This window comes from Mus caroli, chromosome X, assembly GCF_900094665.2.
Source record: "Mus caroli chromosome X, CAROLI_EIJ_v1.1, whole genome shotgun sequence".
Classification (NCBI taxonomy): Eukaryota; Metazoa; Chordata; class Mammalia; order Rodentia; family Muridae; genus Mus; species Mus caroli.
The window spans coordinates 34,944,203-34,961,306 of record NC_034589.1 but is presented as its reverse complement, the minus strand read 5'-3'; the positions used below and the strand labels follow the sequence as shown (position 1 = coordinate 34,961,306).

Sequence of the window (17,104 nt, the reverse complement as noted above, 5' to 3'; positions counted from 1 at the left end):
CCTAAGAATTTCATAAATTCATTGTTTTTAATAGCTGAGTAGTACTCCATTGTGTAAATGTACCACATTTTCTGTATCCATTCTTCTGTTGAGGGACATCTGGGTTCTTTCCAGCTTCTAGCTATTATAAATAAGGCTGCTTTGAACATAGTGGAGCATGTGTCCTTATTACATGTTAGAGCATCTTCTGGATATATGCCCAGGAGAGGGATTGCTTGAATTTTGGAGAATTATTTGCAATCCTTATCACTCTCCTGTCTGAGACATAATTTGCCAAGCTTTCCCTCTCAGTTTGCATGCTGTCTATTCACTCTGATGATTGTTTCCTTAGTTGTGTAGAAACTTAATTTCAGCTCTAACATCGAGGTGTTTGATCTTTGAATTGATTTTGAGCAGAATGAGTACTAGAGATCTAGTTTCATTCTTTTACATAGCAGTATTCAGGTTTCCCAATGCTGTCTGTTGTATATACTGCCCTTTTTCCAATCTATGTTTTGATACTTCTGTTGAAAATTAGGTGAGTGTAGCTGTCCACATTTATTTCTTGCTTCTATATTCTATTCCAATGATCTCCACTTATCCATGTTTGTTCCTGTTCCACTACCATGCTGTCTTTGTCCCTGTGAATTGCTAGTATAATTTGGGATCAGTTATTGAGATACCTCCCAGCTTTACCTTTTCTGCTGAGTATTGCTTTGGCCATTCCAGGTCTTTTGTATTTTTTTTTTTTCAGTTTTAGGTGTGTGCATGTGTACTTGTTTGTGTGTGTACATGCATGGCCCCCTCTCTTTCTGTGTGTGTGTGTGTGTGTGTGTGTGTGTGTGTGTGTGTATGTAGTTCTGTAATGAAGAATTTCCTTTGAATATTATAGGGATTATGTTGAGTATATAGATTACATTGGGTAATAGAGCCATTTTCACAGTAATGATTCTCCTAACTCATAAGCTTGGGATTTCATTATTTTTTTTAATTTTATTTTCATGGTTCAGTCAGTTTTGCTGTTTAAAATTTGGTTATTATTAAAAATATTTTTCCATAAAGTATATTCTGATTTTGATTCCCCCTCCCCATTTCCTCCTAGTTCCTCTTCACCTCCTTGCTCACCCACATCTATGTCCTTTCTTACTCTTTAGAAAACAAATAGGCATCTAAAAAATTAATAATGCTGAAATAAGATAAAATTAAAGCAATATAAGTTGAATAGGACAGTATCTTCTTCAATTAGTCTCTTGTTAATTCTCATTTTATTAGTCTTTTATTTCCTCAGGACAATTCCTAAGTATTTTGCTTTTTGTAAAGTTATTGTAGATGATTTCTTCCTCAACAATTTAATCTTTAGTAAATAGAGCTTTCAATTTTCATGTTACTTTGTAGCCTGTTAATTTGTTTAATGTGTTTATTAGAAATAAGGATTTTCTGGTGTAGTCTTCTGGGTCTTTTAAGGATAGGCTCATGTTACATTTTAAATAGTTTGAAGATTTTCTTTGCTATTATCTCTTTCAGTTCATTTTCTTGTTTACTGCTCTAGCTAAGATTTTGAGCACTATAATAAATGGGTTGAGTCTGATTTTGCCTTTGAAGTGCTTTTGAAGGTTTGTTATATGGTCCCTGTATTTCTAGTTCTCTTAGGTTTTTTTTTTTTTTTTTTTAATTCATGGAAGGATGTTTTTATCAGTGCTTCTCTGCAGTTATTGGCATAAAATTGTGATTTCTAATCCTGAGTCTATCTACTGTGTTATATTTCTTGAACCATTTTTTCATGCCTGGGATGAATTGAGTTTGGTTATGGTGCATGATTTTAATGTGTTCTTGAGTTCTGTTTACAAGATTTTAAGAATTTTTGCATCTTGAACTAGAGAGACAGCTCCGCAAGGTTAAGAACACTGACTGCTTTTGCACAGGACCCGGGTACAGTTCCCAGAACCCATGTGGCAGCTAACAGTCATTTGCAACTCTAGTTTTAGGGGATCTGATACCTTCTTCTGGTCTCTGTGGGCATTAGGCATTTATGTCATACACAGACATACATACATGCAGGGAAACATGCATTCGCATAAAATAAATGAAACATGAAAGGTTTTTTTGAAGATTTATTTATTTATTTTATGTATAGGAATGCACCATTGCTCTCTTCAGACACACCAGAAGAGGGCATCAAATCCCATTACAGATGGCTGTGAGCCTCCATGTGGTTGTTGGGAATTGAATTCAGGACCTCTTGAAGAGCACTGGGTACTCTTAACTGCTGAGCCATCTCTTCTTTTTCTTTTTTTAGTTTATTAGGTGAATTGTCCATAGTTTTGTTCTTTTACTGTGTATTTATTCAATTTGGATGTATGGGTAATATTGACTTTGTAGAATGAGTTTGGTAGCTATCCTAGTTAGGGTTTTACTGCCATGAACGGACACCATGACCAAGGCAAGTCTTATAAGGACAACATTTAATTGGGGCTTGCTTACAGATTCAGAGGTTCAGTCCATCATCATCAAGGGGGAAACAGGGCAGCATCCAGGCAGGCACAGTGCAGGAGGAGCTGAGAGTTCTACATCTTCATTTGAAGGCTGCTTGTGGAATACTCTTTTCCAGGCAGCTAAGATGAGGATCTTAAAGCCCATGCCCACAGGTGACACACTTTTTCCAACAAGGCCACACCTCCAAATAGTTTCACTCCCTGGGCTGAGCATGTTCAAACTACTGCAGTAGTGTTCCTTTACTTTCTATTTTATGGAACATTGAGGATCTTTGGCATTGGCACTTTTAGTAGATCTGAATGGTTCTGGCTTTCTCTTCTGTCTTGTTGCTTGTTATGGATCTATTTAAGGTGCTTGTATTCTCTTGACTTAATTCTGATCGTGTGTGTGAGTGTGTGTGGAAAATTTTTACTCATTTTTTTCTAGATTTTCGAGTTTTCTTCCTTGATGATACTGGATATCATTGGAATTGACAGTAAATTCACCCTTTTCATCTCTAATGTGTATTAGCCTGAGTCTTCTGTTTTGACTAGTTTGCTTAGACCGTTACAATTTTTTTATTTATTTTTTTCAAGGAAGTAAGTCTCTGATTGGTTGATTTTCAATATTGTTCTTTTAGTCTCTGTTTCAGTAATTTCTTCCCTAACCTCAATTATTTCTTGTTATTAGTTGCTTTGTGATTTGCTTTTTTCTTGTTTTTGTAAGACATCATTAGACTATTTCAGACTTCTGATTTTTTTTTTTATGTAAGCTTTTATAGTTAGAATTGCCTTAGTTGTATTTGAAGTAGTATAGTATGTTGTGCTTTAATTTTCATTTGATTCTTGGAATTTTACAAGCTTCCCCTTGATTTCAACTACCCAGTGGTCAGTCATGAGTGTATTTTTCAGTCTCTGAGTACTTGTGAAATGTCTCTTGCTATTGATTTCTCTTAGTCTACTATGATTTAATGAGATAGAAAAATTCATTTCAGTTCTGCATTTCTTAAGACGTACTTGTAGTCAGAATAAAGTCTCTTAGAAAGCAGCCTATGGGCTGCTGGGAAGAATGTGCATTCAGTTTCAGATGGGTAAAATATTCTCCAGATTATCTGTAAAGTCCATTTGCTCTTTGGTGTAGTTTAACTTGGCAGTTTCTTTGTTGATTTTTTAGTCTGAATGTATATCTAAAGTTGACATTGGAATGTCAAAATGATTCACTGTTACTATATCAACACCTGTGTGACTCTTTATGAACATTAATGTTTGTTTTTATGAAATTCACAGGTCTAACATTCAGTGCATATGTTTTTTGATTGTTACATATTTTTTAAGATTAATTTTATTTTATGTATATGAGTACACTATAGTTGACTTCAGACACATCAAAAGAGGGCATCGGATTCTAATACAGATGGTTGGGAGCCACCATGCGGTTGCTGGGACTTGAACTCAGGACCTCCAGAAGAGCAGTCAGTGCTCTTAACTGCTGAGCCAATTCTCCAGCCCAACTATTACATATTTTTAAAGCATTCATATATAGCTATATTATTTAACTGTTATCAAAAAGTTGGATTCTACTTTGTTAGCTACTGGAAGAGCTATGGCGGCTTGATTTTGGCTGATATTCACTTGGTAGATTGACCTCTATCTTTTGAGGCTCACTCTGTAGGTATCTCTAGCAGTGATATATATTTCTTGGAAACAACAAAATAATTGTATCTAATCCAGTCAGCCACATTGCCTTTCCTTTTTGGTAAGTTGAGGTCCCTACTTCTAAGGCCACATCTCCCTCATTTAGTCATACAGAGTGACAGAATGGGATGCCTGTCTATTGTTCACCCACCTGCTATTGGTGTCATTTTTTTTTTCATTGAAATCTGTTAGTAGATTTGAGGGTAATGAGTGTTATCACTGTAGTAAAACTCATTCCCCTTCCCTTTTTCTATCCCTCCCCCATCTCTCTCTCTCTCTCTCTCTCTCTCTCTCTCTCTCTCTCTCTCTCTCTCTGTGTGTGTGTTAAACTCTGAATGAAGTTTACTTTTTCCTCGGGCTCATCACCTACCATTTTACCTGGAAGTTCCCTGGATTCTTCTTTGTTTATCCATGAGTGGGATGGTAAATGGTAGTAATTTAGCAGTACAATAGTCATGTATGCTAGACTTTGAAGTTTTGCTTACTTCCATTTTTATTTATCTATAACTAATTATAGTTTACATAATTATGCTTTGTTTAACAGCCTTATTTGTCCTGCAGAGATATTGGATATTCAGGGAGATATAAATGGTGAAGTTTTTGGAAGTTTTAGGATACAGTCCTTGTTGTAGGCAATTTGAGTAAGGCTTGTTAATATAAGAAAAGCTCATAGTAATTTTGAAAGTAGTCAATACAGCTGAATAGTCTGTTTACTGATAGAGCCTTTAATTGGTTTGCACCATTATTTTGTTATCCTCAAAGTTTATATATAAAATAATCTAAAATTACTTATTATTAATCATTGTTTTAATTACATATTTATGAATTTGTGTTGTTTGTTTCACATGAAGAATTACCGACTTATCCTAAAGCCCTTATTTATCTTCCTGAGGATTCCTCTTAGTTTCATGGAATTTTTTAAGTTGTTAGAAGCCCTTTCTGATATTTTATTTGCTAATTTGTTTGTCTGACTGTTTGCCTGCTTGCATGTCAACATAGGATTTCTCTGTGTATAGGCCTGGCTGTCCTGGAGCTTACTCTGTAGACCAGGCTGCCTTCAAATTCACAGAGGTCTACCTGCTTCTACTTCCCAAGTGCTGGGATTAAAGGCATGCACCACTACTCTTGGCTCACTTATGATTTTAGATATGGGATATATTTGATGATTAGTTTTTAAAAAAATATTTTTTTTTATTCTTAAGCAACAAAGCTGTTAAGGAAAATGACAAAGAAAAAGTAAAAGAGAAAGAAAAAGAGAAAAAGGAGAAGACTCCAGCTACAACTCCAGAGGCCAGGGCACTTGGTAAAGATAGTAAAGAAAAACCGAAGGAAGAGCGGCCAAATAAAGAAGACAAAGCAAGAGAGACAAAGGAAAGAACACCTAAATCTGACAAAGAGAAAGAGAAGTTCAAGAAGGAAGAAAAAGCTAAGGATGAGAAATTCAAGACCACCGTCCCCATCGTAGAATCAAAATCGACTCAAGAAAGGGAAAGAGAGAAGGAGCCATCCAGAGAAAGAGATGTAGCAAAGGAAATGAAGTCAAAGGAAAATGTTAAAGGAGGAGAAAAAACACCAGTTTCAGGGTCCTTGAAGTCACCTGTTCCCCGATCAGATATCTCGGAGTCTGACAGGGGCAAGTGTACCTTTTTATATTTATTTACTTTTTGGACCTAATTATGCTTGTTGGTTATATCTGTGTCTTGTTATGGTAGTGATTTTGTTACTGCAACAAATATTTGGTCTTAAAAGTTGTTAATTTTTTGAAGTGTTTGGAATGACTAGACATATACCTTATTGTGACTATTTCTTTTTGTCCAAACAGAACAAAAACGCCGCAAAATTGATACTCATCCTTCTCCATCACATTCCTCCACAGTAAAGGTTAGTATAGCCTGAGGAAGGCAGCATCCGTATTAGGCTCACCTGTTTGGAATACCAATGTCCTGACTTCCTTCAAGTCTTGTGCCAAGTATTCACTGGAGCCACTGGAGGTTTTATATTGCATTAGAAAATGAAATTTTTCTGTATTGGTGGACTGATTTTTCCTATTGAATATTTTTCTTATAAAAATGTTAAAACTTCAAGGACCTAGCACTAATTTTATTGTGTTTCAAAGTGCAAGAGAAATTTTACCCAGAAGTGCCTCACTGCTTTAAGCAGTCCTTTTTGGAGTGCAATGGTAGCTACAAGCAAATGAATCTTTTCAGCAGAATGAAGCTATTTTTCGGCATAAATGTTGAAGATTATATAGCACTGAAGACTTCCTGAATGATACAGGATAAACAAGATACCTCTGAATTTATCAAGCTTCTTGATGAGCATCATACCGATGTGCCTTCTAAGAAGGAGTCTTGAAAGGAGTTCCATTTTAAAGTCTCCTTGGTGATCAGTTCTCCTGTAGTTGTGTTTATTCAGTGAGCATGCAGCTTCTGTTGTATCTTCCCTTGGAGGTTTGTTTATACCCATTGGGTTCCCAACAAGTTGAACCTTTCGTTACGATAAGAGCAGATGTGGCATCCAGTCCTACCACCCAGCAAAGAGAAACCCCAGGCATTCAACTGCAGCACAATATCGTGGGTGTAGCCTTCTTGAAGACTCAGGGTAGCCATTCCTTGCTCCATATTTAATTTTAATTCTAAAGTCATCTAATTTCATGGAATCTTTGAATTTGCAGTACGTTGAACTTTTAAAACTGTAAGTTAATTAATTCTTCATCCAGAGCACTGTGGTGGAATACTATAATTGGTTTCTTTTTCTTTTAATTTTTTTTTCCTTGTGAGAGGCATAAGATTGAATAATCATGGTACTTTTGCAACAAAATATTGATTACTGTTTTATAGAATATTTTTTCTTCTAATGCCACTGAATTTTCTAGCCAGAATAAAATGTTTATATTTATTGGAGTTGTAAATGAATAAAATCTGAACTCTTTTAATTAGAGGATAACTATAAAAATATTAGTTATTTTTTTCCCATGGTGACCTCTACTGTTCTCAACTTTTGGTAGAGAAAAATGTTTTGCCTTTTTATAGCCTCTTAATTATTTAAAGCATAATATGAAATATGTGGCATCAACTTTTATTTTTTTTAAATTTTCAATCAGAACAAAATTTTAATTTTTTTAATATTTAATACTTGTTTTTAACTTTACAATTCCATTATATGGTTTTGATTTTTGTTTTGATTGCTGATATTCATATTGATAGTGATTTCCTGGAATTTATCCTCACAAGAAATAGCTGGTTTGTTTCCAGGTTACAGATATACTTCCCAAAGTTCCTCTGGGTTCTGAGAACTATGCCAGCTCACCTGTCATCTCCATTCATTTTCTACAGGACAGTCTCATCGATCTCAAGGACTCTTCAGCAAAGGTTTGAGTCTTTTAAAATCATGCCTAAGTACACCAGAAATTGCTAAGTTCCTTTATTTAGTAGGGGCCACCACCCTAGTAAACTTTGCATGCTAGGATTGGTGAGAGAAAGCACTCAGTTTATATAGAATTACCTTTAAAGATTTTGACCACAAACAAACACAGATGACAATCGGCCATAGAGACACATTGTTATATTTGTGATATGGCAGTATTTTTATATATTTTTCTTGCTGTATGATGTATTTTTCTTTTATGATTTAGATTTAGGAAAAGGAGAGTTTTGCTGGTTTATTTGGGATGGGTTGTAGATAGACTTTCATAGTTTCACAGAGCAGCCTTTCCAATTTTATTGCTTTGTTTATAGATAACTCAGAAGAACAAAAAAGTAATTTGCTGCATTCATAGAACTTTTAAAAACTCAATCCATAAATTTCTTTATATCTCCCTCTGCTGAAGTATCCTTTAGTAGCTATTGCATAATACCAAGAGATAGAGTAAATATAGAATAATCATTCTCCTGGAAGGAAGTACTCAACTTGTTGGTTATGTTTATATATCAGTAATAATTCTCACCTTTTTACACTATTCTCCTGGGTATTCCGATTCTTAAAAACAGTGTGCAGTTTGTGTATTTTCTTATGGAGTTCATTTCAGTATTATACTTGAATTGTCTATTGACATTTTGTCTTACTATGAAATCTGTACCCTCTTTACTTTGGTTTTTCTACTTTATGTTTTCTACTTAAGCTAATTATGATTCTTATAGATTAAATGGAATTTTGAAATGTCTGGATTCTGGGCAAACATTTACTAATTATTAGTGGTTAAAATAGCCTTAGTGCCTGTGTCTTAAAAATATAGCATTGTTTTTAAGATAAACTCTTATCTAAAAGTTTATATACTTTAAAAAATTGTACTTTTTTTCTTTTTACTATGTTAAACTACTAGTAGTTTATTTTAAAAAGTAAAACCTTTTTATTGGCTATCATAAAGATGTACTGCAGTATAGTAGGTCTTTGCAGCCAGTTTGGGATTGCATTTGGTAGTCTTAACCAGTAGCTTGTGTGGGTTATTTTTTATCCATGGGCTTGTAATAGTTTTAATTTGTTAGTATTTATTTATTAAGGCATGTGTTGAAATGGTTTGAAACCTGATGTTAAGGTTAACTAGATTTTCTTGTTAGTGATGAAGATTACGATTTCTTGCATTTGTTGTGAAGATTGTTTTGTCAGTTTTCCATGTCTAGATGATATATATTTGTCTCACCTCATGCTTATAACAGTATTATGAATTAAATAGCGCAGATGATAGTGTCTTTTTGACAAATGAAAGACTGAGCTATTCCCAGTGGCTTTATTCCCAGTGGCATACAATTTGTCATTATTGAAAATGTGAGTTAAATCTTGCTGGCATATGCAATAGTGTCTGGGTTTGGATATAGCTGTCTCGAGTGAGGCTAGGACAGTGGCTGGCAAATACAGAAGTGGATGCTCACAGTCATCTATAGGATGGAACACAGGGCCCCCAATAGAGGATCTAGAGAAAGTACCCAAGGAGCTAAAGGGGTCTCCAACCCTATAGGTGGAACAACAATATGAACTAACCAGTACCCCCAGAGCTCTTCTCTAGCTGCATATGTAGCAGAAGATGGCCTAGTTGGCCATCATTGGGAAGAGAGGCCCCTTGGTACTGCAAACTTTATATGCCCCAGTACAGGGGAACACCAGGGCCAAGAAGTGGGAGTGGGTGGGTAGGGGAGTTGGGGGGAGGGTATGGGGGACTTTTGGGATAGCATTTGAAATGTAAATAAAATACCTAATAAAGAGAAAGAAAACACCTCCATAAAAATCTGGCTATAAGGCATTTTTTAAAATTAGTGATTAGGCCCAGCCCATCGTGGGTAGGGCCATAAAAAGAAAGAAAAAGAGAGAGAGAGAGACAGAGACAGAGAGACAGAGAGAGAGAGAGGAAGGAAGGAAGGAAGAAGGAAGGAAGGAAGAAAGAAAGAAAGAAAGAGAAAAGTAAAAAGAAAATGTGAGTTAAAATTAAGGTTTCTTGGTTCTTAACATTCAATTTAATAATAGATGCTAAAATTTTCTTAGTTCCTTTAGTGTGTTTATATTACTTTTTAAATGTGATGTTTCAGGTCAATTTTCCAACATTTTTGTACAAGTTTTTTTGTGGGCACTTGAAATTCAATAGATTAATCTACATGGAATCAGAAAGTTTAAAAGTTTCTCTTCTCTTCTCTTCTCTTCTCTTCTCTTCTCTTCTCTTCTCTTCTCTTCTCTTCTCTTCTCTTCTCTTCTCTTCTCTTCTCTCTCATACATACACACACAATTAAAGACTTTGAGATTCATTTCATTTTTCAGTTCCTTACCTTGGCATGGGATCTTAGAGTAAGGTTTAGCCACTCAAATACCTTTAATGATCCAAAGTAGTATTTTTCTATAGTAGCTGATTTTATAATTTTAAGTATATAGAAAATCTACTAGCATTTGAATGACTTGGGATAAAGTTTCTTGGACTTTGAGCAAGTTATATAGCCTGTTTCTGGGGCAGCTTTTACTTCCTAGAGGTTTTATTGTAAGATATGTGTCTGTCTGTCTTTTATGTTACCTTGTTTCTTATACATACAAAATTGTTTCCTTGATTTTAGTTTGATTTAAAAAAAAAGTTATGCTTTGCTCCCCAAATTTTCTTTCTTAATAATTCTTGGATATATTTTACTTTCCAATTCATAGTAAAGTAATACATAGATTTAATTTTTAATGAGATTAAAAGATGACTAACCTAACATAGGATTCATATATTTTGTCAGTTCCCTTTCCACACCCATTTCTGCCTCACATAGTTCTACTTCTGGTCAGTTGTGTTTGGGATAGCAGTACTAGCAGCTATATATGATGAAGAGAGTACTAAAGACATGCTACTATGCCAACGGAGGCTTGATTTGGAGAGTTAGCTAGATTCCTTTATTAGATATTAATGGTCTCAATCTAAAGAAATAAAATCAAGCCAGTAACAAAAATCCTACAGTGTTATATATAGATTGTCCTGTCATATTATTAACCTTATTTGGACAATAATGTGTTAAACATTTTTTTATAGACATATATAAAAATGGAAAAGGCATCTAGTTGGAGATGTACTAGAAATGATTGTGGGAAGAAATAAATAGGTTGAGATTACTAGCAAACCCCGTTAAGGAGTGGCATATGAATAACAATAATAATAGAATTGGAGTATACTGGAAAGTGAATCGCAGAGCTGAGAGATCGTTTAGGGTGCTGATGGCTCTCAGGCTATTTTTTTAAACCTGAGAATTTTAAGATAAAAATAATTATTCTAGTAAGGTAAAAAGGATGAAAGTTAGGGACTACTGGTGGCCACAGAACTTTAGGTTGCTGTATGCTAGGATATAATTGTGACGATTATGCAGCATGCCTAGAATGCCTAAACAAAGAAGTATGAATTCTACTCAGTAGGTGATGTAGTAAAAGGTGTTGTCACAATTATTAGAAAGACAGGGAGGAGGAAATAAATTGCTTTATTTATAAACCTAGAATTGGATTGTGTATCAGTTAACTATTTGACTTTGAATGCCAATAGTGAAATATTTCAGTATTAATGGCAGAAATCCTAGAGAAGTTTCTTAATTCCTTACAGTACAGAATTCAAGTAGGCATGGAAAAATGTCTTTTTTGGTGTGTGTGTGGGGGTACTCTAGTAATAGGAGAAGTGAAACAGTACTTTAAGGATATTGTTGAATGTTAAATAAATTATTGAATTTATCTTATCTAGTCCATAAATAATATTAAAATATGGGAAAATATGTAATAAATTTCACAATTAGAAAAAGTTTAAGTCATTTAAGGCACACCCAGTAAAAGTATCTTTTAGTTAGTACTTAGACTATAGATTATTCTCTTAATCTTTGTTATCGATAAACACGTCGACTGTTTCAGTCATTCTTCAGCTTCTTTTGTTTGTTTGTTTTCGAGACAGGGTTTCTCTGTATAGCCCTGGTTGTCCTGGAACTTACTCTGTAGACCAAGCTGGCCTCGAACTCAGAAATCCGCCTGTGTCTGCCTCCGGAGTACTAGGATTAAAGGCGTGTGCCACCACGCCCCGCTCATTCTTCAGCTTTTAAGCATAGATTTTTTTAAAGCCCCCCTCCCCCAAAAAAGAATCCACTCTGTTGCTTTGATAACATTTCTTTTTTTTTTTTTTTTTTTTTTTTTTTTTTTTTTTTTTTGGTTTTTCGAGACAGGGTTTCTCTGTGTAGTCCTGGCTGTCCTGGAACTCACTCTGTAGACCAGGCTGGCCTCGAACTCAGAAATCCGCCTGCCTCTGCCTCCCNAGTGCTGGGATTAAAGGCGTGCACCACCACGCCCGGCTTGATAACATTTCTTAAGCAATTGAATTGAAAATGTTTGGTGGTATCTAAAAATAAGTGTTTAAACTTCAAATTGATGGTTCTTTTTCTTCCATTTCTTAGATTATCATAGGATTCCTTACTATAAGCTTACTTTACCTTGTATTCACTGTTCTGTTTCTTCCTAGGGTATATCTAGAATTAGGTAGCTACATAATGAATTCTATCCATTATTCTTTTAATGTATCAAATGAAACATAGACTTACTTGTATCACAGTTCTAAATGCCATAAAGTTAGGCATCTGATTATTTTCTGACTACTTCCTAAACATTCTCTTTTATAGTGGATTTCTATATTTCCAACTTTCAGAAGCAGGATTTTTCTCTCATATGGAATTAGAATAGCCTTAATGTTTGGCTCTTTTATCACTCTAATAGACCTTCTTACAGAGAGTATTTGTTCTGTCACTTTTCAGTCTTCCAAGTCTAGTCACCATCAGGTGATGGTATCCTGGGCTGTTTAGAACCAGTGAGATAGAATTCATAGTTGTGATTATTTGATAGAACTATGAAAGTAGAGAGTATGCATCAGTCTTTATATTTCCAAACTATTTGAGATAATCACTGCCTGGTTTATACCTATGCAAAATGGATGTAGTAGCAAAATCATGTCTAGGTTTTATTTATAACTTTTTTTGTCCATTGTCACTGACTGCTTGTGAGACTTTTCAATATCTTGAGTGCATAGGATTTGTCTTTTTCAGCAGAGACAGTGTAGTCTTTTACATATGAACTCCTATATACTGGAGTGACAAGGAGAATGATAGTTTGTCAATTTCCTGAGTTAAAACGGGAGTCCTTATAAGGCCTAGGATTAATGCCTTTGTAAATGTGTTCTATTCTTTTACTTTAGCTCTTATAAAACAAGTAGATAACTAGTTTTGACTTTATATATAATTACCTGTTATCTTTTGTTTAGTAAACAAAAATACCAAAGGCTGTCAATACTGGAAAACTAATAATCTTTAGTAATATTGCCTTAATTTTAACAGCTCTACATTAACCATAACCCTCCACCACTGTCCAAGAGTAAGGAGAGAGAAATGGACAAGAAAGATTTGGACAAGTCAAGGGAAAGATCCAGAGAAAGAGAGAAAAAAGATGAAAAGGACAGGAAAGAACGGAAAAGGGTTTGTAATTTTTAAAAATTAGCTTGGAAAGCTTTATTTTGTGTATAGTAATATGTTTTTCTGCTTTTAGAAAATACTGCTTTATTCCACAGCAGTCTGTTTCAAGTTTTAGCTGGTATTTTCTTCTTAAAGTGTATTCGTATGTTCTACAGTAAATAAAGAACTTCAGTTTAGTAATCATGCCTTTTTACCAAGTATGTGGTACTGCAAATATCCTCCAGTGCTACTTAGTGATGTCTTTCTTATATAACAGTAATACTTCAAAACAAAATCAAAACTATAACCCTTGATCAATGTAGTTCACAATTCTTGGTTCTAGGATCATTCAAACAATGACCGCGAAGTGCCACCGGACATAACAAAGAGGCGGAAAGAGGAGAATGGAACAAGTAGGTAGACTTACTAATACCTTGGAAACAGTCATCAGAGTGAACTGGAAAAGCCTTTCATTATTCTCTTTTGTAATTTTAGTGGGGGTTTCAAAACACAAAAGTGAGAGTCCATGTGAGTCTCAATATCCAAATGAGAAAGACAAAGAGAAAAATAAGTCAAAATCTTCAGGAAAAGAAAAAAGCAGTAGTGATTCGTTTAAATCTGAGAAGATGGATAAAATCTCATCTGGTGGCAAAAAGGTAAATTAGGAATGCAAAGAAACTGTATAGTTTTCAGAAAACATGTATTTTATTATTCTTTGAGACTGTCATAGATGAGTACTTTATTTACATCATTTCCATCCCAAACTCTGGATTCTGTTTTCCTGTGTCTTCCCCCAACTTCCTCTAAACTTCATGACCTCGTTATGATTATTACTATTACACCTATCTATGTGTCTGGAAGTATCACCTGCTGAGTCCATTTAGTGCTGCTCATGTGTATATGTGTTAGGACTGACAATTTGGGATTGGAGAACTATTCAGAGGCTTGTCCTTAGAGAAGGCTGGCCCTCTTCCTTTCAAAGCAGCTATTAATTGCATGTGGCTCCTCATCTTGGGGTAGGGCCTTGTGAGGAAAATACTTACCCCTATAAATTTAGTGCTTCATTGTGTATGTATGTTTATTCTTGTCAGATAATGGTTTGTTAATTTTGGAATGGCAACAGGAGGATTGGGAAGGAACAGGTTCTCTGCTTAGAACATTTGAGGTAGATGTGCTCTAAATTACTGTGAAGTTAGAATTAGTATACTTTTGAAAGTCCGTTTCTCTCCTTTTCACTCATCACTTCAGTTCCTTTTTCTCTCCTTTTCACTCATAGCACTTAAGTTCCTTTTTTTGGGGGGGGTTGTGGGGATGTTGTTTCTCAGTGTAGCCTTGGCTGTCCTGGAACTCTCTTTGTAGACCAGGCTGGCCTTGAACTCAGAGATCCTCCTAGCTCTGCCTCCCAAGTGCTGGGATTAAAGGCATGCACCACCACCACCACCACCACCACCACCACCACCCGGCTCACCACTTTAGTTCTTTAAGTTTACCTCTATCCACAGTTCTTTGTTTTTAGTTTCTTTGATTCTTGAAGTATATCTATATATGTACAAAGTTCATTCTGTTATATACTTATGATTGATACTTAAACCTCACGCATGCTCCATTAAAATAATTGATAAGCCACTAAGTTGTGAACTGTTTATAAAGCATTATTATAAATGTTACAAATGTGTAGTGTATTCATAAGTTTTAAAAAGCAGTTTTAGAAAAGTAAATGGTAGATAATTTAATTCTGTATGCTTCCAAAGATAGGCTGTTCCTTTTTCAGTTGAGTTAAGTTTACATAGGATAACAGAATCATGCAATTTGCAGAGGCCCTTTTGCAAACCCTTATCTCCAAAAATATGTAATTTTTAAAGATTTACTTATTTATTTTATGTATATGAGTACACTGTAGTTGTCTTCAGACACCCCAGAAGAAGGCATCAGATCAGATGGCTGCAAGCCACCATGTGGTTACTGGGAATTGACCTCAGGACCTCTGGAAGAGCAATCAGTGCTCTTAACTGCTGAGCCATCTCTCCTGCCCATCCAAAAATATTTATATTACTACTTATAATAGTAGCAAAGTTATAATTATAAAATAACAAAAATCATCTTATAGTTGGGGTCACAACATTAGGAAGGTTGACAACCACTGAATTAAGTGGTATGCATATTTGCAATATTGTACATTTTGTGTTTGCTTCCAAAACAATTTAATTGTCCCAAAGGGGAAGTATAGTCTCATGATACATTTATTCCTTACTTTGCCTTCCCCAGTCCTTGGCAACCACTAATCTTTCTGTCTCTGTGGATTTACCTATTTTTAATGTTTCATATAAGTAGAATTATAAAATAATACAGTCTTTTGTTTCTGCCTTCTTAGAATGATTTTGAGACTGTTCTTTCATATTGTAGTATCTACCATTACTTAATCTTATGACCAAAGAATACTCCATTATATGAAGCTATCACATTTGTTTAATCATTTGCTAGTTGGTGGATTTTTTGTTATGTTTTGAGACAGCACCTCCCTTAGTAGACTTAGTAGGCTTGGGAGCTTCCTCAGTACTTTAGCCTACCCTCAAACTTGCAGTCTGTCTTCCTGCCCCAGCTTCTCTAGTGCTAAGATTACAGGGGTAAGCCACCACAACCAGACAATTGTTGGATTTTTAGATTGTTTCTGATTTTTGGTTATTATGAATAATATTATGACAGTTAGTGTACTGATATGAAGTAATTCCTTTGACTACCTTCAATTTTCTTGGATATACCTAGGAATAGAATTTTTAGGTTATTAGATAATTTTGTTTAGTCTTTTTGAATTGCTGCTAAACTTTTCACAGTGGCTATATAGTTTGTATTTCCACTAGCAATACATCAGGGTGCAATTTCTATACATCATTGTCAACACTGGCTCCTTTACATGTTAGTATATTCATAGCTATCCTAGTGGATGTACGTGGTAACTCATTGTGGTTTTAATTTGTATTTTCTCAGTGACTAATGGTACCAGATGTCTGTTGTTCCATGTTTTTATATATCTTCTTTGGAGAAATCTCTTCACATGGTTTTCAAAATGAGTCTTTTATGACATTCACTTTTAAGATTTCTTTAGATATTTTGGATATGTGACTGCTATACTTTTTTTGCAAATATCATTTCCTGTTTTATAAACTGTCACACTTGGTTTATGGATGTTTTCACTTTTGGAGGAGTGAGTTCAATATTCCTTTCTTTTTTTTTTTTTTTTTTTGTTCCATGTGGTTTTGAAGTCATTAAGTTTTTGAAGAAAAATTATAGCTGGTAGATGATACAAGGGAATTTCAAGCTGCTGTTTAAAAATGTATTTGATTTTTCCTTTCCCAACTAATTTCATCATTCCTCATAGGAATCCAGGCATGATAAAGAAAAGATAGAAAAGAAAGAAAAACGGGATAGTTCAGGAGGAAAGGAAGAGAAGAAACAATATCCTTTTCATCTTTATATTTCACTCGCTGTAGTAGAAGAATTTGGTACTATTCATGTTTAGAATGAAACCTTTCTTCTGTGTGATCTAAATATGCAGGGGCTTACTAGCTTTAGAGTGGTATATGTAGTTAACTGTCAGTTTATAATCTGAAAACAGGAGGTTTGATCTTCATGATTTAAAAAAAAATGATTCTGTAGTGATCGAGATGTTTTATGACAAAAGTTGTATAGGCTCCCTTTTGTATTGTTACCAAGAGGAAAAAAAGAAACAGAGAATCCCTTGGTTGGGGGAGGATGGTGAGAAGTGCAGAATGATGGGGCACAGCAGAGCTCTCAGTTCTTGAGCTTAGTAGTTGATCAGAGCCAATTAGGCTTAGAAACCTAAGGGGTCGTAGCAAAAGAGAGGACACTATTCTTCCTGCCCCAAGCTTGTTTTCCCTTAATTTGTTATCTACTCATAAGTCCTCTGACAAGCACAGATAATGATCAATTTCAACCAAGGTGAGTATATTCTCCCCTCCTTTTCATTTAGACATACACCTAAAGGAGATCTGGAAATGGTAAAGGGACGAGATCCATTTTGCA

General features: G+C 34.9%; 1 protein-coding gene across 3 annotated transcripts in view; it reads left to right on the top strand.

Moving 5' to 3' along the window:
- Thoc2 (THO complex 2) overlaps positions 1-17,104 on the top strand; it is a 110,414-nt gene that overhangs the window by 83,525 nt on the left and 9,785 nt on the right. For 2 of the 3 annotated variants that reach the window (XM_021153791.2, XM_029473077.1), the window contains exons 31-38: positions 5,348-5,778; positions 5,968-6,026; positions 7,481-7,516; positions 12,950-13,087; positions 13,407-13,476; positions 13,559-13,719; positions 16,440-16,516; positions 16,975-17,020. In XM_021153791.2, coding sequence (XP_021009450.2) covers positions 5,348-5,778; positions 5,968-6,026; positions 7,481-7,516; positions 12,950-13,087; positions 13,407-13,476; positions 13,559-13,719; positions 16,440-16,516; positions 16,975-17,002 — 1,000 coding nt within the window. In that variant the 3' untranslated portion in view covers positions 17,003-17,020. Of the gene's footprint in view, positions 1-5,347; positions 5,779-5,967; positions 6,027-7,399; positions 7,517-12,949; positions 13,088-13,406; positions 13,477-13,558; positions 13,720-16,439; positions 16,517-16,974; positions 17,021-17,104 lie in introns of all 3 variants that reach the window. The other variant, XM_029473076.1, reaches the window with a different exon arrangement.